The sequence below is a fragment of the Rhipicephalus sanguineus genome, chromosome 11 (genome assembly GCF_013339695.2).
Source record: "Rhipicephalus sanguineus isolate Rsan-2018 chromosome 11, BIME_Rsan_1.4, whole genome shotgun sequence".
In the NCBI taxonomy this organism is placed as follows: domain Eukaryota; kingdom Metazoa; phylum Arthropoda; class Arachnida; order Ixodida; family Ixodidae; genus Rhipicephalus; species Rhipicephalus sanguineus.
Genome location: NC_051186.1, coordinates 121,228,076 through 121,255,767, shown reverse-complemented (window position 1 = coordinate 121,255,767; position 27,692 = coordinate 121,228,076). Strand labels below are relative to the sequence as shown.

At 43.4% G+C, this 27,692-nt stretch overlaps 1 protein-coding gene across 1 annotated transcript in view; it reads left to right on the top strand.

The window, feature by feature from the left end:
* Window positions 1–6,971: 6,971 nt before the first annotated feature.
* The window catches only part of LOC119375591 (kanadaptin), a 42,980-nt gene continuing 22,259 nt past the window's right edge, over window positions 6,972–27,692 (top strand). Inside the window, exons 1-10 of the mRNA XM_037645808.2 lie at window positions 6,972–7,577; window positions 10,613–10,814; window positions 12,741–12,877; window positions 13,504–13,669; window positions 16,253–16,372; window positions 17,247–17,307; window positions 17,694–17,836; window positions 18,506–18,666; window positions 21,483–21,555; window positions 23,665–23,854. Of these exons, the coding sequence (XP_037501736.1) occupies window positions 7,167–7,577; window positions 10,613–10,814; window positions 12,741–12,877; window positions 13,504–13,669; window positions 16,253–16,372; window positions 17,247–17,307; window positions 17,694–17,836; window positions 18,506–18,666; window positions 21,483–21,555; window positions 23,665–23,854 (1,664 nt within the window). The 5' untranslated portion in view covers window positions 6,972–7,166. The remainder of the gene's footprint in view (window positions 7,578–10,612; window positions 10,815–12,740; window positions 12,878–13,503; window positions 13,670–16,252; window positions 16,373–17,246; window positions 17,308–17,693; window positions 17,837–18,505; window positions 18,667–21,482; window positions 21,556–23,664; window positions 23,855–27,692) is intronic.

The following is a 27,692-nucleotide window of genomic DNA, read 5'->3' as shown; positions in this document are numbered from 1 at the left end:
TTGTGCCAAACATGGCACACCATGCAGATAGGCAAGTGATATTGCTACCATGGTTGAAAGACAAAATCTCACTGATTTTAGTCTTTTAGCATGATGTGTGCAATAACGCAAAGCAGTTGTTTCCTGCGTTCAGGCATAATAGAACATTTCACTCAGTGCATCTGACTGCCGACATCTATGTGCAAGATGGCCGCTTACACGTTTGCCTGCTCGCATGATGTCGCCTTGTTATGCTTTCCTGCTTGAATTACCAACCACCGACTTCGACTGGGAGCATCAGTTGCCGAGGGAATTGAAGAAGCTAAATATCAACTTGCATTGGTCAGACCTCACATAATAATACTAATGTCATCAATGTGACAAACGATGGTCAGGTACTGTTGCTGGCACCTTAGACTTTCGTGAATTATCTCAAAACCTACCACCACGACCTAAATCGTGCCCAACGGAGCTGAGCTGCGTGATATCAGAGGCCTTGCTTTGTTTATGTTTGTATTGTGCAGCACAACATAGATATGGCAGCAGATTGCACATTTCCTCACTGAAAGGCATTCTGTGCCAAATATATGGCACATACCGATTTCCTGCTGTATACCGTAGGGAAAATGAATTGAGAAAAGTACTAATAACAAGCACGAATCTTTAAGGCTATGAGATATGGCAATATAATTTTTTCATGATTCTGCAGCGAAAAAGAGGTTGCGAGAAAAAAAATATCAACCGCTGTTGTTCGCATGCCGAACTTACATGTGCACAGTGAAATCTATTTCACATCTGTTTTTCACACTGCTCCAGGGATGGCAGCTCTCTTTTATATTTAGTGCGCATAACTATGGGTAACTTACACTACTCTTGCAGTGCCACATTATCAACTGGGTCTTTTGCGCTTGCAATAAAAAATGTTAATCGGTACGTGCCAAATACGGGGCGCCATGCAATAGAGGGATTTAATTACGAAGCGTGTACACTTAAAAAAAAAAACGAAACAAGTTAAATGTGGTGACTTTTTTTCAGGGCATATCCAAGGAGGATTGGATGGCTGCAGGATCATCGCAGCAAAATACCCCACAGTCACCTGACCGCGCAGTCCCAACAGTGCCAGAGAAGACCTTCGTGGAAGTCATCTGCAGTGGCTTCACCTCAACCCCCTTGATGGAAGCACCCGAATATTTCGTCATCTCTCCCAGTGGCGATGTGACGTCCTTGGGAAAATTGCCCTCACAGCCTGAACATTGACACACATGACAAAATGTCCAAATCCACATTGTATGCAAATGGACATTTTAATCCTTCCTTCGTAGTGTTTAGCGAGTATTTTTGTATGCTGGTGTTTCTACCCATGCTGTGCGGGTACAGAGAGTTGTGTTTTTCTTCTAACAGTTTTAAGGAATGTTTACACATAGCTTATCACTCCTTCATTTCGTTTTTAATTGAAATTTTGTGATGTGAGATAACATTTTTCGTATGCATCACCCATTTAAATAGTTTTTCATTAAAATATTAGCACTCTGCATCATTAATTAAATGAGTAATTGCCTGATTTATCTAGGGATTCTTAATTTTAGAAAGGCTGAGACACGTTTTTGCGGTATTTTTGCTTCACTCGAAATTACCATATATTCTCGCATATAACCCACACCCAGACTTTAAAAGCACTTTTTTTTGCTCTTTTTTGTGCATGTTATGTGCGAGAAAATATGGTATTTTTCTGAGAAACTCGCGCAATGTTGCCAGGTGCTTTTTACCAAGAGATGTGAACCGAGTGCAATAACAGTGCCACAATGTTTTATTTACTTGAAACAAGGTATCTAGACTTTCAGAATTTGCTTTTGCAGATTTTAGAACAGAAAACATGTGCCACTGTAAAGCATCGCAGTGTGCTTGCTATGTACATGTACACTGTTAAGCCACTTGCTATAAAAGCCAAAGCAGATGTGTCAACTGTAAAGCTGTGCACCACAAGATTTTGGTGCAATAGCTAGTGAACTGGTTCTCATTACATAGTGCAGGCCATGCTCGTATTTTTAGGTTACTGTACAGCAAATTTTTTTTTTATATTTTTAAACATTTCGATGCGGAGATTTTATTCAGAACCTTTTTTATCTTTAGATTGTTATGCCATTTGTTACAGTTTAGCTTTTCTTATCTTCAGATTTTATCGACACAGATGTTTCTAGCGTTAGAGTTAGTTGTGTGATGTATGTTTGCAATGTCTACTGAATCACACATATTTCTATGCATTCTACGTTCTATATTGATCTGTGATTCCACTTGTTGTACAAAGGCATCATGGATCAGCTTTACTCTTCCTCACGTCAGCATTCTTCATAGAGAGTCAACATTTTTTTTTTAATACCTTTAGCAAGATGCAAACTCGTACCGTGTTGACTTGCATTACATTTTGCTGCATGGATGTCTCTCCATGTGGCACGTTTCATGTCTATAACTGAAGGGAACGAATAACATTTGTTGAAGCATTCATTAGATTAGGCATTGCATAAGTAGGCAATCAAAATATCACTGCAGATATAGTAAGGCAGTGGTGTGATACATCATTACCGGATTTTCAAGCTGTTGTAACGGTGTTTGATTGTTGAATGTGTCTTCGCGGTTTTTTGACGATCATTCCTAGGCTGCTGGTTGAGTGTGCACACATTTCAAGTTGTTCTTCATTGATTACATTCATGGTTATATTTTTAACTTTTATTTATATTTGAATACCTACTCTATTTGTTCCTGTTTAATTGTTCACTGCTCATGGATTGTTGCTCAAAGCATTCTATATTTATATTTAAAGAGTATTTAAGCATAGAAACCGCATATATATATCTCTAACATAAATTGCATTATATATAGCTGGTTGAGTATACATACTTTTTAAGCTACCTGTTTCTAGTCGATGTATTCCTTGTCGGGAACCTGTGGAAGTCCGGTTTTTTTTTATATATCTTGCCAGCTGGTACAAAAATTTGCTTTCATGACATCTGTTTTCTCAAACTGCATAAAATGCACTTTGAGGTTACGACGGTATTTTTGTTGCCCTGCATACTGAGCCTGTGACTCCATAGGTGTTCGGCATGATTGTTAGAAATAGATAAACTAGCCCATTTTCTGGCAGTGAGACAACTGTTGTACAAGTTATGTTTCCTCAGTTTCCTGTTTGAGATAATTTATGAAATGTTGGTTGCTATTTATAGGATACTGTATAATTTATTTATTAGAAATAAATCTGTATCTGGGTCAAGCCACTCTTTCTTCTTCGCTCTCCTCTAACATTTTACATGTACTAGGAATATTATCCAATTCAATTTGAATTGTTGAAAGAGCACACAGGTGCATGATCTACGATGGTGACAGTATTTCGGCATTCCAAACAAAACGGTCGAAAAAAAAAACGTGCTTGTTTTTCTAGTAAGATGTCAGCTGAAAATTAACTTGCGTTCTTTAGGCATGTGCGAGTATTTGAGCGGATGAGCATATATTAGACCGCACATAATTCCCTGTAAAGGTGGTTTCACTGCAGTGTAGGAGTGCTATGCCGTGAAAACATCTATTCAGAAAAAATCCGCACTGCCGCGAAGCCCCACTTCAAGGTTAAATGAACATAGTACCCTCGCAACGATTAATCGTTTTTTAAGTTTAAAAGATTGTTATACAGGCGTATATGTGCTAAGTAAAGTAAATTTTAAACCTTAACATATTTTACCAGTTGTGACTTGCATCCTACTGAAATTCAAATGTTGCTACTATTCAAAGTTGCTTCCACTTTACTACGAACCAAAGAAGTGACATTCGCACATGCCTTATTCCAATTTTTAAAAATATTTGCAGGCTAGTTGGGTCATGACAAACATGCTCATTTTTCTTTATAACATGTGGTATATACTATTTGAGCTTGAAGCGATGAAGAATCCTTTAACAGGGGTCGTCGCTGGAGCCAATGTTTCAACAAGACCATGTGTCAAAACGCTGGCTCTTGCTCCATGTTCAAGGATTTTTCATCTATTCTACTGCGCGAGAATATAAGTGAAGGCATACACTTCGGAGCTGCACAGGCAACAAATGAAACTTATTGCACAGGTTCTTAAGAAAACATTCTCTCCTTGCAATAAGTAGTTTTCAATGAGTTCCTTAAAGTAGTGCTAAAAACAATTTTGTATTTGAAATTTGCTCAATAGGAATAGTATGTACTGATTTACTTGCCTAACATGTGAAATAACGCTAATGCAACTTTCTTAATGTCATTAAGTTTGCTATATTATTTCTTCCCCAAACTGAGTTGTGTTTACGATCTATGCAAGTTTGGTCCATGAACTGTTTCGAGGTTGCGACAACCTTTTTTTTATTTATCTTTTGATATCAGGATCCTTCTCACGGAGCAGATCTTTCTCCAAAGTGTCGAGTCATTCATAGCAAAGACAATTACATTGGGAAGCCAAAGAATCTTTAAGGAAAGAGCTTTAACAAACCTCGACATAAAAAATTTTCGTTTGAAAAAAGAGAATGTTTAAAACCTCAGAGACAAGATTGCCATTCCAATCCTACTTGCCTTTAAAAATTGTTACTCGAAATTTTCCAATAGTAATTCATGTTATCATCATCACCAGCCTGACTACGCCCACTGCGGGGCAAAGGCCTCTGCCATATGTTCCACCAATCAACCCGGTCCTGTGCTTGCTGCTGCCACGTTATATCCGCAAACTTCTTAATTCCATTTGCCCACCTAACTTTCTGCCTCCCCCTTGCGTATTTGCTTTCTAGTGAAATCCAGGCTGCTACTCTTAATCTTGCCTTCATGCTACATGACCTGCCCATGCCCATCCCTTCTTGATATTTCAGCTAAGATGTCCATTACACCCATTTGTTCCCTGTGCACACTCGGCTTTCTCTTTGTCCCTTAAGCCCAGGTGAAAAAATTCGAATTGGTTGTCACTGGTTCCAGCTGGAACCAGATGATTTTGGTTATGGAACAATTCCCAGTTGGAACCATTGCCAACAAATATCAATGACACAAGTACCAATGACCTGGGGCACACACTACATAATCAATCATGAGCCAAATATTTTCACGAGTATATGAATGTGTCAATTTGAGGACACATACAAATCGAATCTGCGTATGATATCAGCCGAACTGAAAATTTTGACTGGCAACCAAACTATTTCAATAAACAAGTATTGTTCATGACAGTGTTCCAATTTTTAACCATAGTGCAAAGAACCTTTGGCGAAAGAAATATATGAACTGACCATAAGCCATCAAATTTCGATTTCTCTGTTAAGGCACTCATTGATGGCTTCCAAGATGTGGGAACATAGCCCGTGTTGCAGTACCTGACTGACTTGTGCACTCGATCATCTGCAAGGCCTTATTTCTGAGCCGTATGAATTCTACATTTAATCCTGGGTGTGATTAGCCTGCGGTGCAGGTGGTTCTACAGAAACAAAAAGGTTTCTGCTAAATGCACTAGTATATACTTTCTGGCTCCAGGCCATTTGGTTTAATTCATTTCCTGACCAACTGGTTCCACCTTGTTACCAGACCGACTTGTTCTAGGCTGTTCAATTCTAGACCATCTGGAAACTGGTTGTTTCCAGACCGACTGGTTCCATCTCCAGACCAACTGGTTCTAGCTGGTTCCATTTCCAGACTGGAGTGTTTCCTGCCGGGGACAACTGGAACCAGATGGTAATTACCAGCTGGTTCCAGTTAGAACCAGCTAGAAACCTATCGAATATTTAAATCTAGTGCTCCTAAATTTCACCGGAAACGTGTAGACAAGCTGTACTCACTCATGTCACGAAAGGGTTAAACTAAATGACGCTTTAGCACAAGGAAAAGAGTGCTACCGTTCTCTTATGACAAAAAGGAATACACAGTAAACCATAAAATCCACAAAAATGAAAGAAAAGTAACCAATTGTGATCCTAAACAAATGTACGCGATATTGCAAATTGGTTGTTCTACTGTAATTATTTTCTGAACATAAGTTTCGAGGATTTCTTTCCGCGGTGCCAATAAAGATGGCCAGAACACAAAAAGAATACTTTAGAATTTATGTCGCCGCATTGAATCAGCAGCGTCAGGTGTTCCGGCCAGGCCAGAATTCCTTGAAAAAACATCACAAGCTGCATTTTCACCACCGAAAATGATCGAGGTGTGTGTGCGCCGTAGCGGAGTGAATTAAGCGCGTTGCGCGCTTGCCTTCCGTGAGCACGCGTATATGGTATGCGCAGCGAAGGTCGTAATTAAAAGGCGGCGCCCGCCTCGTAGCTGATCAGCCGTTGGTGGTTACATAGCTTGGCAAGCCGAGTTGACTGGTCGCTTCTGTTATTTCAAAGAAATGCGTTCGCTCATTTCTGTTTGCACTGTTCATCACGCGCTGTGAATCAAAGCCAACGTTCGCCCCGGTATTCTCGTGAAATATTATATGTTTGTCCACTGCAATTTCAAGCCCAACGAAACAACAATTCTCACTTTAATGGATGTTTCACGCGTTTAAACCGCTATCACCTTTCGGGCAAAACTGTGGCGTTTATGGCGTCATTTCATTGAACCGAGAATTTGTGTGAATAACCGCGTGCTGCCAGCTCCAGCTGCAAGCGTACATGGAATAAATCACACGCGTTGCTTGAACGTATTGATTGTGGTATTGATCTCTTAAAGCTTTGTTGTCAAATATATAATCGTAAAGACATTATTCCGCGCAGCCGTCAAGAAAAACCGAAATCAGGCGTACGCGCACGTGCTCTTTTGTTCGCATTTACAACCGGCGATTTATGAAAATATTTCGAATGACGGTGTAATTTTTATTGCGCGAGTAGTACAGTGCTATTCTGAAACGAAAATCATTCTCCACGCGCACGCCGACGTTGAAGCACTGAAAACTCTAGTAACATCATTATGTATGTACGCTGCAGCACGACGGTGAATCTGTCGGCGAAAAATACCTGCCTCAGGCAACCTTCGCATTACCCAAAATGGCCGCCTCTAGTTGCGAAATTAGGGCGATCTCGCATCAACGCGTACTCGGAACGTTAACTGCCGTAGTTGTGCGTCCGGAGCAACGATCTGAGCGGTTTGGCTTCGCAATGATAGCTTGAGCCAAGATAGTCGCATTCACCCGCAGGGCCATCGACGCCAAAAGTGTGCGCGATCTTTCGCAATGGACTCCGAAGTGTCAACAACGACCGAGTCTTCGCAACTAGAGCACGCCGACGAAGAAGCGACGGCGGTCGCGGACAGCAGCAGCGTGCCAGTGCAGAGCGACAATGGAGCCGTCAGTTCGTCATCAGCGGGTGACAGCAATCCGGAGCCGATGCAAACCGACGGCGAACCCGCCGATGGCTCCGAAGTGTCGTCGTCCAAGACGGACTCGTCACGCGCGTCGTTCAAAATGCCGCTGATCGGACCCAGACCGGGAAAGCAGAAAGTGCTCACGACGGGCATCAAGCCTTTGGCGCAGTGCATCGAACTGCCAAGTCCTTCGTCGTCTGCAGAAAGCGGGGAGCCCCAGGAGACCGCGGAGTCCGCGACGTCGAGCTCGAAACCGACACCTACTGATGCGCCGTACAACGTGTGTTTGTTTACCTTCTCTCTCCTGCTGCTTGATTGGTTACGTGACACGCAGAAGCACGGTGATCCAGGTTACACACACACGAACGCAACTAAAACAGAATTTATCATTCACTGTTCACACTTTTATCGATGTTGGACGCTTACTTGACGAGATAGAACTCGAGTATATTAATGTGACCTAAGTATGTGCAATATGTCGCGCAATACTTTAAAGAATGTGTTGGTGCTCTTGTGCGCACTAAAATGCGATAACTCGTTGAAGCTGGGTCAAAACACTTTACATTTGTGTTGAAAAGTGCCTACGCCGCCAACTACAGGCAATAATCTATGCACTGAACTGCTGTGCAGATACTGCCTGCAAGCGCACTGCGGCGTGCCCCGCGTGCAAGTGCAGCGTAAAAGTACGCGCACAACGAGAAGTATCAATCATTTGACGATCTGCGCTGAAGTTGAGCCTAAAACAATTCCGCCGAAGTCTGCACGGTGGAGGAGTGCAAACGAAAGAACAATTGTCATCTGAAACTTGTGTGAGCTTTTTGTAGGTACGCGACATCTTCATGTATATAATAGTAATTTTCCACCATGCTGCTCAAGTCTTATGCTTCATCTATGGCGTCATTCCATCGTAAACATGCGTTAAAGCTACTTCACCTGCTGTAAAGATTTTGCCATCGTTGGTAGACTTGATGCAGCAAGCGTTAAATACGCAGCATCCTCGAAGGAGAGAGAAAAAGTTGTGTGTACGCCACGTTTACTTGCTATAAAGTCAAGAGGATATAAGTAAATAAGGGACACCCGAAGGTTCTAGAAGACATAGCTTTGCACCAAGCAACATTTTGCCTCTCTCATTTAGGATACGTTTTGCACCTGACATACACTTCCATAAGCAAAAAACAGGGCAGCAGTTGCAAACCAAGAACTAGGTGTGCATAACAGAAGTACAGGGCTTACAACTACGGTGTGTTATCTGTAAAACGGCAGGTGCAAGTGTGATAACAAGTGCGAGAAGTACAGAGCAGCTCGAAACAAAAACATATGCAGTCAGCATGAGTGACACAAAAGAGTGACATGAGCTGATTAACCAGTGTCAAAACCCAAACAACACCAGAGATAAGTCGTGGCTGACACAGTTCTCACTCCCGGCACAGATAGGAGGATGTGTCGTTTGTCTTTTCCATTACTCCACGCGCTCGCTTGCGCTACTTTCGCTAATCATTGATAAGCATCTACTTACCCACCATTCAGTCGCTAAGACAGGGTATTCTGTAAACAATCATAAAAAAAGTTCTCTGTGAGCATATGAATAACCACTGCTTGTTATTATCTCTTGCAAGCTTTATTCAACCTGGTCCCTATATTGTTAATCGGACACACAGCTTTCTTAGTTAAATCTTTACTTGTAGCTAATTGTAAAAATGTCACTGCAATTTGTAAATGTGCATTATATTTTTGCTTTGAGGGACAAGTGATTCGAAAATGAGCTGGCTATTTAATTGAGTTTGAATAGCTGAAGAAGGTGGTTCTCCGAACATGTCCGTCCTGCTTGCTGTGCTACAGCACGAATGAGCATCCAGGACAATGTAAAGATTGTGTTCCGATTCTTTTATTTTTTTGCTTCGTAAGTGGTGGTGGTGGTCTTTCTCATTGCGGCGCGCCGCCATGCTTTGGTGACCAAAACCAGTGTTACCTACAAAGGGAAGAAAAGAAAAGGAAAAGTAATAGTTACTCAAACAGAATATTAAAGTGAAAAGATCCAAGTGGCATTTCACCCATGTTGCCAGATTATCAAGGGCAGCTTTCCATGTGTAGCAGACGATGAGAACGTAATATATTTTTGCATTATGCCTCCTAAAGCCCTATGCAAATGTGCAAAATTGGAAAACTGAACTATAAACCCTCTTGTGGTTCAAGAGAAAATTAATGGTGGAGAAAGGAAAGAAACAACATATAACTATTGCTTAATTCTTGTTTATACAAATACATGCTGTGCCCAAGCTGGACATTACAGTAAAACCTCATTACAACGCATTCGCATCTGTTGCGGAAGTGTCTTTGTTATATCTGAAAAATCGTTATAAACGTATATTGCTCGCACTGTCTGCGTGGCAGGATTATTCTCGCTTCACTCTGTTTCAGCCGATAAATTGTTACATCTGTGTTCGTTATGTCGTGCTTGGACTGTATTATGGGGTGGCAAATCGCGTAAAGACGTACAACACGTCTTGGGTGAGGAGCTTGACATGCCCATTTACTGGCCGAATGTATTCTAGACTAGAACGAAACTCGCATAAACAATCTTCAAATTTTGATTGCAGAATTGGTTAATTCTCCTTTTTTTGCCTGAATACACAGCTACTTAAGCTTTCCATTCCCCCTGGCCTCTACAACCAATATGTACACCCCCCTCCCCCACCATGCACACACATGAAAATGAAAAGCTGCACCTCTCCCTGCAAAGCTAGATCTAGTACACATGCACAGATGCCCAAGAAAGTGGATGAAAGAATGGCTCACTTAGTGCAACATTGCACGCATAAAGTGCAATATACCATATCTTCTTGCATATAACCGGCACCCCTAACTTTACAAAAAGGAAAACAAATATGCATATATAACCCCAGCATATAATCCACAACCCCACTTTTTAAGTGCATTTTTTATTTTTTGGTGTGGGTTATATGCGAGAAAATACGATGTGTATGCAGCTCCCACCTATGAGAAGTTTTTGCCATCCACCTTCCTTCATTTCCAATTGCCTTATCATTTCTACGTACCATTGTAAAAAAAAAAGAAACAGCAATTCAAATTTTGCTTTCCTTGGCTCTCTTGTCTATTGGATTCATGGGGTCACTACCATTTTATGCAACAATTTTGGTCCGTGTTTGCGGAGTCTGACTTGCAGGATCGCTCGATCATCTCTCATTAGATTGTTTCTGTGCTGAAGCAATACCTCGCCTTGATAATGCCTGCTCAATGACTCGTACATGTTTGTCTGCTGGAAGCGACTTTCTACAACCTCTTTTCTGTTTCCAGGAGCCTCCTTGGAGTGGCGTTCCAGACCGGGAGTACAAATTCCAAGTACTCAAGGCGGGTGTCATCGTGTCAAACTTTCCACTGGACAAGCCTTACATTGTCATTGGTCGCAAGGACGATTGTGACATTGTTCTGGAGCACCCGTCCATATCGCGATACCATGCTGTGGTGCAGTTCAGGACTGGGGAACCGGGAACGTCAGGTGTGCAACAGATTCGTCTCTTTTTTTTTAGATCAACCTTGATACGTGTTCTCTTTTCCTCTGCAAGCTTTTGTTTTCTCTTTTGCAGTGTTGGCAGCGCCATTGTGTTTCTGCCATTGGTGCCTCTTGCTTCACTTAATGAAGTGCTGTAGGCATTCCTGGAAAGGCGCTTCTGCCTAATTTAATGCAATGAAGCAACAAATTTTCGAACCTTTGCTATCACTAACCTAAGCTAACCTAAGTCAACCTGAGCATTGTTATTTAAATTGGATAGAAAAGAGAGATTCACTCACTTGGTCTTTCCTTCTGATTTGGACTTTCCTGTTCTGTTTTTTTTTCTCGGAGTTACGCTGTTCTTTAGCAGCAGTATCTTTTCCGTTGTCGCGTGGAAATACACGATCATATTTTCCTCAATTTGGTCATAATTTCTGAGTGGCTGGCCTAATGATATTTCTTTTACCACAAAGCGCTGCATTGTCTTTTAACTCTGAAGTCGAATTCTTTGTTTTGTGCCGAAAATCAGTTACTATTACAAATTTTGTGGTTTACTGTTGCAGGTTGCTAAGATTTCATTAGTTGCTGTGTTCTACTAAGCAAAATCGCCTGTTTGAAAATGTGTTTGAAGGGACACTAAAGAGAAACAATGAATCGGTTTAGATTGATAAATTGTACTCTGAGAACTCTAATGTCATTAATTTTACCATAGGTTCAATAATAGAGGAGAAAATCAAGTTCACAGTTTAATTTTTTAATTTTGCGCTGTAATCTCCGTGCTTGGCGTCACAGATTTCAAAGTATATTTATCGTATTTTGGCACCATTAGCTCAACGAAGTTTCGTCAGACTTGGTATGTTAAAGGGACACTAAAGGCAAATATCAATTTATGTCAGAGGGAAAGCCCAATGTATGACAACTTCTAAAAAGGCAATATTATCAACAGCAGTGCCCTACTTACCGAGAAATTAAGCTAAATGTATCACACGATGAGCGCCACGAGTGGGACATTTTCGAAGTGATCCCGATGACATATGGAAGTCGGCCTACAATAAATCACTAGTAATCAAACTAGCAGCAGTAAAAAAACATTCCGAGCATCAAAAGACGTAATAAAATGCTGTTTGTTTGTTTCCGCTTGATTCATGGAAAACAAAACCTCCGTGGTGTTGCCATGGGGAACGGCGCGCGTGGTTCAAAGGTTTCGTTTTCGCCGAACTGTGCCTTGCCCGTCTCAGTGGTAGTTTCGGGATCGCGTACAGCCGTGCGTGTTTTGCGTGCTCGTGAAAGTCGCTCTGACAGAAAGTTTGACAAAATGCCGCATGCGTGTGATATTGCCGGATGCCCGAATGGTGCACACCGCCAGTGCATGCCGCCGCTCAGTAAAGGTGGGCAACGTTGGGCACGGCAGCAGTGACGTGTGAAAGACCGATTTCAGGCGAGTGGTTTGAAGTGCGCTAACACGATGCGGACCACTAAAACGTGATTTTATTTCAAAATAAGCACTTCCTTGGCATAAAAGCACTGCGAGGTTTCTGGACCGCTATTTCAGCAATCATTGTCGACTTAATATTTGCCTTTAGTGTCCCTTTAAGTCTATGGCCCCCTTAGAGGACAATGTACTTCATTTTTACCGATTAGGAATACATAGGCCCTAATAGGCACCGTCAAAATGTGTGACGTCATGGCGAATTGTGCGGAAACTTTAAAGTTGCGTTGCCACCCACATTTTCTTTTTGCACATTTTCTCGCTTACTAAGCGTCTTCTCGCGGCAAGCGTGGTGTTTTTGGTATCGTGAAACAGTAGTTTACTAATAAGTGAAAAATCGTTTTGCTCTTTAGCGTCCCTTTAAGTTTCAGAGGACTTGTTCTGTGGGGGTTGTTGTAAACTGCTCCTCACCTAGTAACACTTTTCTTCTTGCATATTTCTAGGTTTCTACCTGTACGACCTCGACAGCACACACGGCACGTGTGTGAACAAGCAGCAAGTGCGAGCTCGTTCTTACAAGCGGCTCCGAGTTGGGTACATGGTCAAGTTTGGTGGCAGCACAAGGAACTTCATACTCGAGGTATGGAAGCACTAATTTTTCACTTGTTATGACTCAGGGATTTCAGTGGCGGTGTTGTATGCAAAAAACCGAGCGCCGGTCAGTGTGCAGAAATGCAGTCTGGGAATGTGCGCCGGCCACATGCATATTTGTATGCGCCATTTTCCAATAATTGATGCTTTCTCGATCGCAAGCTTGTCAGCGATCAGCTGTTTCTGATATGGCAATCAGATCTTTTATCGAGCTGACTTGTCATTTCATGTGGCCACATTTGATTGTTGCCTGGATATGAACGCATGACCGTGGTTGTTGCCTGCAGCAACTGAAGCGTTGCGCGGCTAAGCACGTGGATGATGGTCTCATTCCCAGCGTGGAGGAAGGAAAAAGTTAGGAGAGAGCGTTGTGTAATGCAATAGAAAGAAAGAAATAAAGAAAGAAGGAAAAGTAATTCATTAAGCATGCACATGCTAAGCTTAGCTTGTCCCATTTTCCCGATAGGGCAAGGGCTCCTGAATAATTTTGTGTCGTGTATAAGAAGAACTTTGGAAGTAGGACATTAGAGCTTTACTATATGCGCATAGCCAACATAACGGAGTTGGGCTACATTACCGTTGCTTTTCTGCAATGACGAATCTTATCTGCTCCAGGGACCAGACGATGACCAGGAGGACGAATCCGACCTTACGGTCACGGAAATAAAAGAGCTGCGCAAAAAGCAGGAAGAGGAGGCCCGGCAGAGGGAAGCCGAAGCCAAGGCTAAAGCCGAAGCCGACAAGGCCAAGGAAGATGAAGGTGGCGTTGACTGGGGATTGGGTATGTAGCATCAGTGTGTATTGGATAACTTGAACTTGTTCGGAATTTAGGGTGCTTAAAACAAGAATGTACAACTGGAGCCTTGTGCTCTTATCCTCAATAGTAAAGTGTATTACGAGGGGCGTTCAATAAAGATTTCCCCTGACTGACTTCTATTTATTGCAGGATGCTGAAACTGCGCATGTGTAATGACATAAGTCACTGTAGGTCACGTGCCAATGTGCAACTCTAAACTAATAACGGTCTTTCTTTTAGAGGTGCTGAAGTGGTGTGACGTGTGATAATGGATGAAGTGGAATACAGAGCAGCCGTCAAGGTCCCGTACTTGAAAGGCCGCACTCCAAGTGAAACATCTGATAAGATAAAAGAGGTTTATGGGGAGGATTCCACATCATATGATGTAGTGAAGAACTGGCATCGTCAATTCAAATACGGTCTGATTTCAGTGGAAGCGGCTCCGATTGCAGGGCGACCCCACTCCGCTGTCGATGAACACACCATCCAGCAAGTGGAGGCCGCCATTTTGGAAAATCGCCGCGTTAGCGTTCGAGACCTAGCCCAACATGTCAAGATTAGTGTGGGGTCCATGGAAAAAAATCATTCAGGACCATCTTCATAAGCGTAAGGTATCCGATCGCTGGGTTCACCGGCTGCTCACACCTTTCCAAAAGCAGGAACGAGTCGAATGCTCCCAGGCTCTTTTGACCATGTGCCATGGAAACCAGCAGGACTTTTTCAACAGACTGATTACACAGGATGAATGCTGGGTTCATCACTATGATCCGGAGACTAAAGTCCAGTCGATGCAATGGAAGCACTTGGACTCACCGCCTCCAAAGAAAGCACGCACCCAGCCCTCGGCGGGCAAGGTCATGCTCACAGTCTTTTGGGACCAGCACGGAGTAGTCTTGATGGATTTCCTAGCAAAGGGTGCTACGATTACTGGGGCATACTACGCTTCTCTGCTGCGGAAATTGCGAGAGACCATCAAAAACAAGAGACGTGAAATGCTCACCAAAAGCGTCCGCCTTCTGCACGACAATGCCCCAGTTCACAACTCACATGTTGCCCAGACGGAAGCACGCTCCTGCGGCTTTGAAATTCTACAGCATTCCCCTTATTCACCTGACGTCGCACCATCGGACTTCCACCTCTTTCCAAGATTGAAGTCATATTTGAAGGGCAAGCATTTTCCAGATGATGAGACTGATTTCTCAAGTTACAACATGGCTTTTGCAGCAACCTGTCGATTTCTACAATCGAGGTCTTTACAGTTGCATAAAAAGATGGGAGAAGTGTGTGTCCCTGGGTGGCACGTATGTAGAGAAGGACTAATAAGTCTGCAAAGTTTCGTCGCCCTCCGTCCCCAGGAAGTGGGTCAGGGGAAATCTTTATTGAACGCCCCTCGTAGAGGCACAAAAATAGGCCTCTTAAAGTTTCACTGTATCAATTTGAACAGAAGTTAGTGTAATTGCTTAAGTTATGTCGACAACCTCAACATGTGTGAGTGTCACTTCTTGATCATGAAATGCTGACCTTTTTATGGGTGTCACGCCACTACCTGAATGCTTGTGACTTAAAGAAGTTGTCACATTGTGTTGTCTTCTTCCCTGAGACAAAGGGTTGCAATACGTATTCTTTTACCATTTCTTTTATAATAAATTAAATATTGCAGGCTATTTATAGGCATATTTTTTGTTGTGATGTTGTTGTGTATCATGTGAAAAAGGAAGAGATTGATCACGATAGTTTTTTGTAAAAATATATTACTTATGAAAGGTGAAAGTTCGGTGATGATCAGGAGCAAATTGCTTATTTTTGGTTAGTCATGTTTTTTCAGAAGTTGATTGAAGTGAAAAACTTAAAACAAATTGTGGTGAAGCATGCAGTTTGCAATGCTATAACTATGTAGGATGAGCAAATATTGCATTCTAAAAATCACACCTGATGAAGCTCTTAAAATGGCTGAAATAACCATGTTGATTTGCAGTTAAATGCTAGACGGTATTGCATCAGCTGTGGAAGCTTAGTGGGAGACTCATTCACAATATGCGCATAGTTATGCACGAATTTCACTCGTTATATAACAAATACCATATCAAAATTTGGATAGATGATCGAAGTTCATGTGAATATAACTAAAATATAACACTAAACATCGTTTTTTACTCTTTATTCTAGTGAGTTCTTGCTATTTCATTAATCTGAATAGTCAAGTTAAACAAGGTAGTTTTCATCTGTGTGTTTTTTAGCGTTCTAGGAACTACGTGTGTCATCACACTGTATACTGGTATTTGGCTGTCACTCAGAAATGCCCTTGCACAAAGGTTGCTGCTTCTTGGGTGTGCTGGAGTTGTATACTGGTGCTGTTGCGCTTTCAAAGTTAGAAACAAAGTAGGGCACACAGAAAAACAAGCGAAAGATTTCAACTAATATTAATTGAAAATTTTTTTGTTTTCATATACAGCCTATACATCATCACCCGCCAAACGAAGCGTCCTGTTATACTGTGAGGTTGTCGTATTGCTGTAGTACTTTTGCATGACACTGCGTCTGACGATAATCCCTGTTATGGCCTTTCAGGAGATGATGCGGAAGACGAAGATCCATCGTCTGAGAACCCATTTGCACTGGCAGGCAACAACGAAGACTTGTACATAGACGACCCGAAGAAAACTCTTCGGGGTTGGTTTGAACGTGAAGGTAAGAATGCTGTTGATGGCATCCGTAGTGCATTGAGCGCAGTACTTGTGCAGTCCTTCTTCAGAGTTCGAGAATAGCTTGAACTTTCTATTTGTGTTCTTTTTTCTGTTGTTTCTTTAGATCATTTGTTGTGCTCTGTTTGCTTAGAACTTATAAATGTAGACTGACCGCTATGCTATGTATGCTATGAAATTACGTGTTTTTTTAAAGAAGATTCCCCTGACGGTTGTGGAGCACTGGGACCTGTGGTTTCACTAAATTGTATCCCATATGGCCACACATTTAATGCTCAATAAGTTTCAAAATCATGAAAGAAATGAAGCACCATGTAGTAATTTTTATATAAGGTGTACAGTACTCACGGATTGAAATGGGACAGTTTAGGGCTAAGTAACGCACATACATATTTTCGTTCCCACAGTCTTCCCTTATTCTGTTCGGGTCATGTTGGGTTATATCGGGTCGTATCGGCGTAGTTTCGACTTGAACATGTATATCAAAGCCAACATTATCATTAGAGACCAGATTCGTGGTGACATGACGTGCTTATCTCTAGCAATTGTGCATACTATCGTTATACTAAAAAATTTCATGTCGCATTTCAACCCGTGAGTACTGTGCATTTTTCCTGTACTATATACAAAAGGGATATAAGCATCACAAAGAGGACAGTGTTCTTATCACTGAGTTGACCAAATGAACAAGTGATCTATCCTGACGACAAAAAGAAAACTAATAAAGGCAGTAAAAATGCTGAGCGTGTTTTCATCACATGTGAGGAGATGAGAGTGTCCTCTCATCTCTTCAGTTTGTCACTTTGGAAACATACTCTAACAGTGGCATCACTGTATCCCTTTCTTTTGAAAATTTCCAGGATATGAGCTGCAGTACAACGTGGAAGAGAAAGGCTACAGCCATTTTGTCTGCACTGTTGAGTAAGTGTGTGTTAAACATTGAGTACTGTGCATTTAAAGCTGTGCATTTTAAAGTTAAAGCTGTTTTTTTTTTTGCTGCAAGTTGAAAGCAGACATATCCATGTCCATGTCATTCTTCTGTTTTGGTGTTTTCTTTGAGGCAGAGTGATCTTTTGAGTTATGCGACAAATCCAAAGCGTTGAGTGTCACAGGCTGTATTTTCTGATAATGCATCCCGAGAAGTTGATTTGGGGCGGGCCTCAGCTCTCTCCTAGATAAACTTTGCTGGAATTCAAGTAAAGTTGTTTTATTTTGTTGTTTGTCTTGGCCAGTCTTGGACAGCAACTGCTTGGTAGTAACATGTTGCCTTTAGTCCTTCACATATCCACCTGATGCTTCCTTTACAGGCTGCCCATTGACACTGCAAGTGGAGCCCCAGCCATAGCCGAGGCATCAGTGAAGGGCAAGAAGAAAGAGGCTGTCATCGCATGTGCACTCGAGGCATGTCGGATTCTGGACCAGCACGGAGAGCTCCGGAAATCTTGCCACGGTGAGTGTGTTATGGCACGCTGTACTTGTTTTTAATCCTGTTTTTTTGCGACTTGGCCAAATTAAACTCGTCATGAGAAGTTGCGTAGATGCAAGGCAGCATGCAGTGTGATCCGAGATGCCTTCGAACCATGAGACAGCCACCGAGACCCCTGCATTAGCTGCACCTCTAAAATTTTGCAAAGTTGCAATGATGTTTTGTTGCGTTTCCCTTACCGCAAAATGTGTTAACATTATATTTCTCAGCTTTCGAGAAAGCTTTAATTATTTCTTGATGGACAAAAATTTGTGGAATGGCAGCGCATTTTTGTGCACACATTGTGAACAAATACTACTTCAAAACGGGCGGTAGTCTTGGGATTTTTGCTAGTTGTAAATGCTTTGAGCTTCGACTTGCTCCAATTTCACAGTAGCTGTGTGTTTCCTAGTGCAACCGACTATAAGGTCTGTTAATCAGTTCATTTGATTAAGGGAAAAGTGTGAAGGTTGAAAGGCATGGGCACTTTCTGTCTGTTTTATGTTGATTTCGAGTAACTGTTGATAAGAGTGTTGTTTTGGAACACGTAGCATGACCATGCTGCATAGAGCATGGTAGGAGAATATTGTGGGTGGTGTTATGATAAATGCCATGCTCAGTATGAAGTAATTAAATTGATTGATTTGATTGTAGAGGCTCGCAAGAGGAAAGAGAAGAACTGGGAGGAGAACGACTTCTACGACAGTGACGAGGACACCTTCCTCGACCGGACGGGCACCATTGAGAAGAAGCGCGAGATGCGGAAGAAGATGGCACGCAAAGAGGCCCCGGAGGTCGACACGTACGACACCCTGGTGAGATATGACTTCACGCAACCTGTTCCACTCTGTTTAAAGGGGCCCTGCAACACTTTTCCAAGTACTAATTATCGAATAGCTCCATTTAAAGGAGTTTATTGCCTCACGAATCGACTGCCGCAAGAACATTAAAAATCCGTCAAATGCGAGCACAGTTACAGGGATCTGTCGCACGCTCTAAGTGCTTTCTCTCTCCTTTTGTACCGTCGTGCCCGCTGAAAGCGACACAGGGGAGGACGACAAGGGGGTAAGAAGCTACATCCATTCGCCAGTGCACGCCATGACCTTGAGCGCTTTCTTCTTTTTTTTTCTTCGAATGCAAGGCATACTTTCAATGTGATTGTGAGTGTATGCGCGGGCACGTGGAGGTATCTCGTGGCGGCTGCGACAACTATGCAGCTCGCAATGCTCAGATCAGCCAGTGGCCGTGGACTTCATTTGGGTTTATGGTACGATCATTTGTCGAGAGAAGAGCGAGCGATTTCTAGCTGACTTTGAAAATTAATCGTAAATTCTGCGTGCTGCGCTATAATTAGGCCTGGGTGAATACTCGAGCGAATCATACAGTATTTGAATTCGGTTCGATTCGAATTTAAAATATTCGAAATTTCGAAGTATTCAAAATGAACGAATAGGTGTAGTATATTAGTCCGCTTGTAACTCCCCTTTAAAAGTGGTTTCGCTGCAGTGGAGGGGTACTGTACTATGAATACACCTTTTCAGGGGAAATCCGCACTGCCGCAAAGCCCCGCTTCAAGGTTAAATGAACATGTCACCCTCACATCGATTCATCATTTTTCAAGTTTAAAAGGTTTAAAAGCTTGTTGTACCGCCTTATATGCTCTAAGTATAGTAAATATTAAAACGTAACGTATTTTACAGGTTATCACTTGCATTCTACCAAAAGCCAAATCCTGCTACTATTGAAAGTTGCTTCCACTTCTATTGAACCAAAAAGAATGACATTTGCACATGCTGTGCTACAATTTAAAAAAGACATCGTGCAGGTTGGTTGGGTCATGACAAATATGCTCATTTTTCTTTATAATATGTGATATATACTATTTGAATTCGATTCGAAATTATTCGACCAAAATCACTATTCGCTTCAAATTCGCTCTGAACCTAAAATTTATTATTCGCACAAGCCTAGCTATAACGTTTGGCTCACATGTTCTCAGGAGCCTTGACTACTGATCGACAGTGTTTTCAGACCATGCTGAAAAAGTGTTGCAGGGCCCCTTTAAGAAATGACATCAGCTGTATCATTGACTTCTCGTAATTTGTACAGTTCCACTGATATCTTCCTCTGTGAACATGCATCAGCATTCGTGACTCTGTCTTCATTCCTTAAAGGGACACTAAAGAGAAACAATGAATTGGTTTAGATTGATAAAGTGTGCTCGGAAAACTCTTGTGTAGTTTATTTCACCACCATAGTTTTATTATTAGAGGAGAAAACCAAGTTCAAAGTTTCATTTTTAAATTTCGCGCCGAACTTTGTAATTCATGACGTAAAAGGTTTCAAAGAGCATTTAACGTGTTTTGGCGCCACTGGCTCGACGAAATTTCCACAAATTCGTTATATCAAGTCTCTGGCCCCCTCAGAGGACAACGTACTTCGATTTAACCGATTAGGAACTACGTAGGCCCAAGCAGGCGCCGTTAAAAATATGTGACGTCACGGCAAATGGTGCAGGAATTCCAAGGTGGCGTCGCCACCTGTATTTTCTTTTTGCGCGTTTTCTCGCTTATTAAGTGTCTTCTCGCAGCAAGCGTGGTGTTTTTGATATCATGGAAGACTACTTTACTAATGCGAGAAAAATCGTCTTGCTCTTTAGTGTCCCTTTAATTGTAAACTGGCATCAACAGAAATGACAGTGCAACATGTGATGACTTTCCATGGTAAAAGTTGTGTGTCGTGCGACCTTAAAACTGTGTTGCGTGACTGTTGCTTCACTTTTTCTGGAAGTGATGCGACTTCCACAAGAACAGAATTCTTGATGAAACTGGATATATCGAAGGCAGATATATAGAATTATATACCATGCAAAAGTATAGCACTGCACTTCACATTACACATATTGTACTCCTATTCATGTCAGCATTTAATATGTCTAATGTTACAACGCACTATGCCTTTACAAGTGCACATCTACAGCTAACCTGCGTTCGCTTGGCTCATCGGAAATGTTCAGGCCAACAAAATGTCATTGTTTCGGCAGGTTCTGTCAAACAGGCCATTGAATCTAAGGGGCAGCGCAAGTGATGGAAGAAAATGAGCCATGTTTGTGTCATAATAGGAATGGCTCGTGAAGCAGGGATTTTATTTGCGCCTCATAAAATTGAATTTCTTTCGTAAGCTTCGCTACAACACAGCTGTGTAATGAGGTGAAGAAGACAAACACTGGAGGGTCCTATTGTCATGCATTGAAGCATACTAGCTGTGGCCGTTCGTTGTTAGAAAGAGGACTGTGACACCGTTTCAAGAATACGAATGGATTCCTGGTCCAATGCACATTCTGCTGAAAAAGACGTGGATGGAAAGTGAATAATAAGTAAACTTTTATGCCTTCAGTGTGGCCTTAGAGCAATAATTTGGTAAATTCCTGCTTTTCTTGGTCTCACAAAGATGTCCGAGACATCTGAGCTTACATATGTGCTTCAGATAGGCATATTTTTTATACTGTACCTCCAGCTATCAACATATCAAACTATTTCGTCGTGCCTTTTGAGTTCGCAATATCTGGTTTTGATTGTCTGAGCAATGACCTCCTGCTGTTTGTTGAGTGCGCATGTGTGTCTGCTTGCAGTTGGAGAAGCTGCGGATCGTTGAAGAGCAGATTGGACAAGTCCAGGCCAAGCTGGAAGAGAGCAAGAGGGCGTGTGAGTGGTGTTTTGATATTCACTCTGTAAGCAAGAGGTTCGGCCTCATTGCCAGTTGTGTTGTGTCTGTCCCTATCTTCACAAGTGTTTTATATTTGTTACTCTACAGTGACATGTTATCAGAGCAGTACTTAGTTGTTATGGCACTAGTGCACATAAATATTCAGAGATGGCTTCTTGTTTGTGTGGGCTTATTACTAGAAAGCTTTAAAATACGGGCCCCAAACGTTCTGGGGCTCCGAAGAAGTAGTGTCAATGCTCATCCACATGCACGAGGTGCGAACTGCATTTGGGCTTCACTATTTCTTGAACTTAATAAGGAACCCAATTACCAGTTTCAAAATCATTGCGTCACCAACATGGTGGCACCCGTCGAAGCGACAGTTATCGTTTAGGATCAAACTGGCACAATTTCTGCATCGCTTACGATGCTCTTAATTAACAAAATTCAATGTTGGTTATCACTTTCATCTCATGCAGATACTAACAAAAGATTCCATGATAAATTGCAGTCGTTTTTATAATTGCTTGTCGATTCAAGAGCTCGTAGCGTAAAGTAGCTGGCATTTGGATTGTCTTGATTTTTGGTGGCGAATAAACGAGATACAACCAACTGTTGATGATTTGTCAGCAAGTTAATTACCAGTCAGCTATTTTATTAAGCATGTAAGTGAGTACTTGTGCTGAGGGTGATACCCGTATCAGCCTTAATTGCTCGTCATCGTAGCTAGGCTGTCTATCTGCTGTAGTGTTGCAAGCACAAAGCACAAAGAGTGAGCACAGAGCCATATTTTAAAATTTGTACCTGCTGCATGACCCAAAGCCAGCGCATGCAAAGCTCATTGGGGACCCAAACATTTGTTGCCCCTATTCTAAATATCTTTACGGTATGGTTGATTACGATACATTCGCCAGTAAAGGAATAAACTAGGGGTGTGCGAATATTCGAAATTTCGAATATTTTTCGAATAGTGTTTGCTATTCGATTCGATTCGGACTGGAATTTTACTATTCGAACTATTCGAACTTCCTCAAAATAAATACAGTAAACGTCCGATTGAAAGTGACCCCTTCAGATTTTCAATATGCCTCACCTCATTACATTCTCGTATTGCGGCAAAGCTGCCTTTCACGCTCCGTTACGGTCGAACTTTGCCAAGACACAACGTCCGATTGGAAGTGGTCACTAGATTTTTAATATGCTTCACCTCATCACACCCCGGTATTGTGGCAAAGCTGCCTTTCAAGCTCCGTTACGGTCGAACTTTGCCAAGACACAGTCAACGTCCGATTGGAAGTGGTCCCTAGATTTTCAATGTGCTTCTCCTCATCATACCCCCTTATTGCGGCAAAGCTGTCTTTCAAGCTCCGCTACGGTCGTAAATGTATTAACTCAAGAAAACGCTGGTTCCAACATGGAGATGAAAGATGTGGCAGATGTGGGGGCTCAATTAATGCTGTTTTGGACCTGAAATTTGGGCAGGAAGTCCGAAAAATCGGAAGCCGAAGCTTTTTAGCATCCAAAATTTCAGACGTTCTTATATATTGACGTCTACGAGGCAGATTTGGAACTCCGGACTTGAAGGGAGCACACCGTTGTCCGCCTCATCAGTTGGGCTTCCACAGAAGTTGAAAGAGGAGGAGAGGCTGAGGAAATGGCATCTTTGCTCATCACGTGTAAAGTGTTATTGGCAACACTTTGGTTGAACCAAATCATTTACATAAATAGAATTCGGCCTCTACATTGCCTCATTCTTGATAAGACAACTATGAAACACTACCCCGCCAGTGCTTCATCAACCTAGCGAAAAGAAACACTTTCATGTTGCTATCTCATAAGAATATGCTTAGGAATCCTTTCCAACTTTTTTTTTCTGCAATTTCGCTTCGAAGTATTCGGAAAAGGTTCTAGAAATATTAGAAAAATATTCTATTTGATTCGCACTCACACTTCAATGTTTGAATTCGCTTTGCACCCAAAATTTTGCTATTCGCACAGCTCTAGAATAAACGCGAACCATTGCCTGTTATATATATATTTTTTTCAATAGTTTGCCCTTAGGCATAATAAGCCTCCTAATTGATAACCACCTTGTGATGTGTGCACAGCCGAGCGTGCCGAGAACGAAGCCGACGACTCGCTGGAGGCGTTCATGAGTGCGCTCAAGTCTCGCTCGCTGGAGGACAAGACGCAGAGGTCGAGGTGGCGGCAGGAACTGGCTGGCCTGCTGCAAGAGCGGCTCAGGCTCACACGCGTTGCCAACATTGCTAAGCCCGCCCACTTGCCACCGCTGACCGGGTGAGTCGAAAAAGAGAGATGAGACAAATATATAATTATGCTCATAAAGGCAACCTAGATTGGTTGGAGTACTTCATGCAGCACAGTGCTCATGGATTGAAACGTGGCATCATTTTTTTTTCAGTATGACGACTTCTATGAACAATTTCTTGTGATAACCACGTCATGTTGTTAGGACTCTGGTAACTAAAGATAATGTTGGCTCTGATGCAAGTGTTTGTGTTAAAGTTATGTCGATATGGGATGAACTGCAGATGCTAGAAATGAAAATGCATGCGTTAATTAGCCCAAAATTTTCATGTTTCAGTCTGTGAGTAGTGTACTTTGTGGGGTCTGAGGCGATATACCGCCGCCGCCCTCGGAACACACGGACACAGTTCACGCGGTCGGGCAACAAAACGTGGAGGTTTATTAAAACACTTCTTTACATATATGGCGAGCTCGCCGGCCGAATTAGTAAACGTAACACGCTAACAAGGAATACTGGGAAACATATAACACACTCGAGACAACGTAAGACACATTACAATATAACATAAGACATACAATAAGACATACAATAAGACAACATAATACAATACAAATGCAAAGGCGGCGCCGCAGATGTACGACTCACTACGAGGGCCCGAGGGAAGCGAGCCTCGGTACCGACCCCCACGGACCTCGCGGCCGTCGTCCATCCGCGCGCACAGCCACACCCCGAAAGAGAGATTCACTGCTGTTTCTATGCGCCGGCCTAAATTCGCGGCGGCGATGCCGGCGCCACCGTGCTAAACTCGGATTACAGACAGCGCATCCCTGGCCTTGGACGAAGGTCTCCGCTTACGCACAAAGCACGTGCATGCAAACACAGCGGCCGCGCCCAAGTTACGGCAGGCGCCTTTACAGAGGTGATATAGCACCCCCACATCCCCCCAACCTTAAATCAAAACCATATCCCGGAAAACTTAAAAAAAAAAACGAACTGCTACACAAGCTCTACGAAAGAACAAGTGGCGTAAACGTCCCTACAGAATGTCCGTGCACCGCGACACAGCCGCTGGTCGACACCGCTGCGCTGGCTTGACCTCAGTCCCGGAACCGCAAAGGTAACGTGGCCGTCGGCGCGAGAGAACGTTGCTCGCACCGACACGTCTTCTGGTTGCGGGCAGCACTCAACGAGGGCACTGATTTGAAGGCAGCTACGCAGGTCACGGGATGTCGGCCATCGGTGAAGACGATGTGCAGCACACAGCCATCCGCGGGTTACAACTTCCAATGTGTACACTCTCGAAAGAACGGTGCAGTCCGGCTAGCAATGACATCGGCGGTGACTGAGCGACAAATGCAAGTGAACGGTCGCCCTTTTTTAGTTTAATCGTGTGCGCAAGCTAAAATGAGGGAAGCAGAGTGCAACAACTCGATGCCACGATCCAACGGGTTGTGTCTCACGTGCAACAGGCAGCTAAGCAAAGCCTTAGGCCCAACGACTCGCTCGACACAACCGGCATCCAAAAACAAGCACTCGCACAGGCGCAGAGGAGGCAGCCGCGAGGAGACATCAGCTCTGTGAGGTGGCCCTAAGTGCTCGCTGCACACAGCAGCTTACCGAGCGATCGGCGTCCACCGTCCCGGACGATGTCACGATGCCCCGGCGTCGAGCCGCAATGCAAGCAGCAACGACACCCGTGGCCCCTGGCCACCCGGCTACACAAGCCGCGACTCCCAGAGTCAAAGAGACAGAAGATAACTATTTACAGAAAATTCGGACACCCACGAGGCTTCCGTACTCACTCGCTTTGGGCTTGCCTACCATCCACGTTCTCTATGCTTCGCTCCCCAGGATGCGGACCATGTGACTCTCGTACCGACACTCAACGACCTTCTTAAAAATAAAAATGAACCGCCTGCGAACAGATAAAAACTTAGCGTGCCGACAAGTTCGAACACGCCACAGCAACCGATCTCATCACTCTCAAGAAAGCACGCCGCCGACGCTAGCGATGAAAATCCCTCCTTAGGCTTACTCTAAGCTCACATAAATGTTGCCTCGAACCGCGAAAACTGTTGTCCGATGCTCCAAGAGCCCCACGTTGGGCGCCAGTGTGGGGTCTGAGGCGATATACCGCCGCCGCCCTCGGAACACACGGACACAGTTCACGCGGTCGGGCAACAAAACGTGGAGGTTTATTAAAACACTTCTTTACATATATGGCGAGCTCGCCGGCCGAATTAGTAAACGTAACACGCTAACAAGGAATACTGGGAAACATATAACACACTCGAGACAATGTAAGACACATTACAATATAACATAAGACATACAATAAAACATACAATAAGACAACATAATACAATACAAATGCAAAGGCGGCGCCGCAGATGTACGACTCACCACGAGGGCCCGAGGGAAGCAAGCCGCGGTACCGACCCCCACGGACCCCGCGGCCGTCGTCCATCCGCGCGCGCAGCCACACCCCGAAAGAGAGATTCACTGCTGTTTCTATGCGCCGGCCTAAATTCGCGGCGGCGATGCCGGCGCCACCGTGCTAAACTCGGATTACAGACAGCGCATCCCTGGCCTTGGACGAAGGTCTCCGCTTACGCACAAAGCACGTGCGTGCAAACACAGCGGCCGCGCCCAAGTTACGGCAGGCGCCTTTACAGAGGTGATATAGAACCCCCACAACTTGTTACTACTACATGTTACTGCAGTACATGTTACTGTTACCTTGTTTGGGTAGCTCTATTATGTTTTCAAATTTAGAGACCTTTGTGCATTGTTAAATTATGAGACTGAAGCCACCATCACGAAAATCTTGTTGAGATGAGTGGCTTTATATGCTACCGAGACCAAGAGTTACTCAACAAGGAATGTTGCTTGGGCCAGTGTTTCAATAGAAAAAACTTGTGTCTCTCTCGAGCCTGGTATTCTGAGAGAAGAGCGGGTATGTGCACAATCACCTGACAAAGAGAAATCTATTTGTTGAAAGATTGGCTCCAGCAACATTTCTTATTTCATGGTTTCTCTTCCCTTGAAGCCTCCTTCTTCCCCTTAACTTGTGTCTTGTTCGCTTTCTACAAGTGATGCACAAAAATACTGTGCTTGATTTGTAGGCTATCCAGCAATAACGTGAATAACTTTCTTCGGCTTTTTCCTGCTTTGATGATGGTACAGTGCAGTCCACTTATAACGATATCGAGAAAAACGAAAAATATGATCGTTATAACCGGTGATCGCTATATCTGGACTGCCGTCGAAAAAAAAAAAAAAACGCGGGACGTATCTCTGTAGCTCCGATCCCGAATTTACCACTTGCACTAAAGAATAGATGTTCTAGAAAGCAGGATGTCAAAAACAAAGCTTTATTTGAAGCTCCAACGAGAGTGTCAAGCTTTAGGCGCACCTAAATAGTCTCAACATCTCAACATGGTCTAAAGAGTCTTGAAGTATCCGTGCGCCATTGCATGATGTACGAATGGTGCGTGCCGTTAACCACCGCGGCGGCAAGAGCGCACAACACGCAAGCACCACAAAAACTGCACACGCCGGCCAAAGCTCGGTTCATGTAACGGAACATCACGAAACTTCATAGCAAGGCCGGCGACTAGGACGGGCTCCTGTACGGCGGCGGCGGAGCACGGCTGACATAACGACCACTCCGATAAGTCTCAAGAGCGAACAATGACCCGCCAACCACAACGGGAGACTTGCAGCTGTCCGCCAAGCATAGTGTGCCTGCACGGCCAGCCTGGTGCCTGCGCTCGACACTCGCTTCGTGCTACAACGGAACTTTCGAGGAATTCAAACCTAGCATCGCGGCGCGCGCGCGGCCTCCGCGGCCGGCGCGGGGCACAC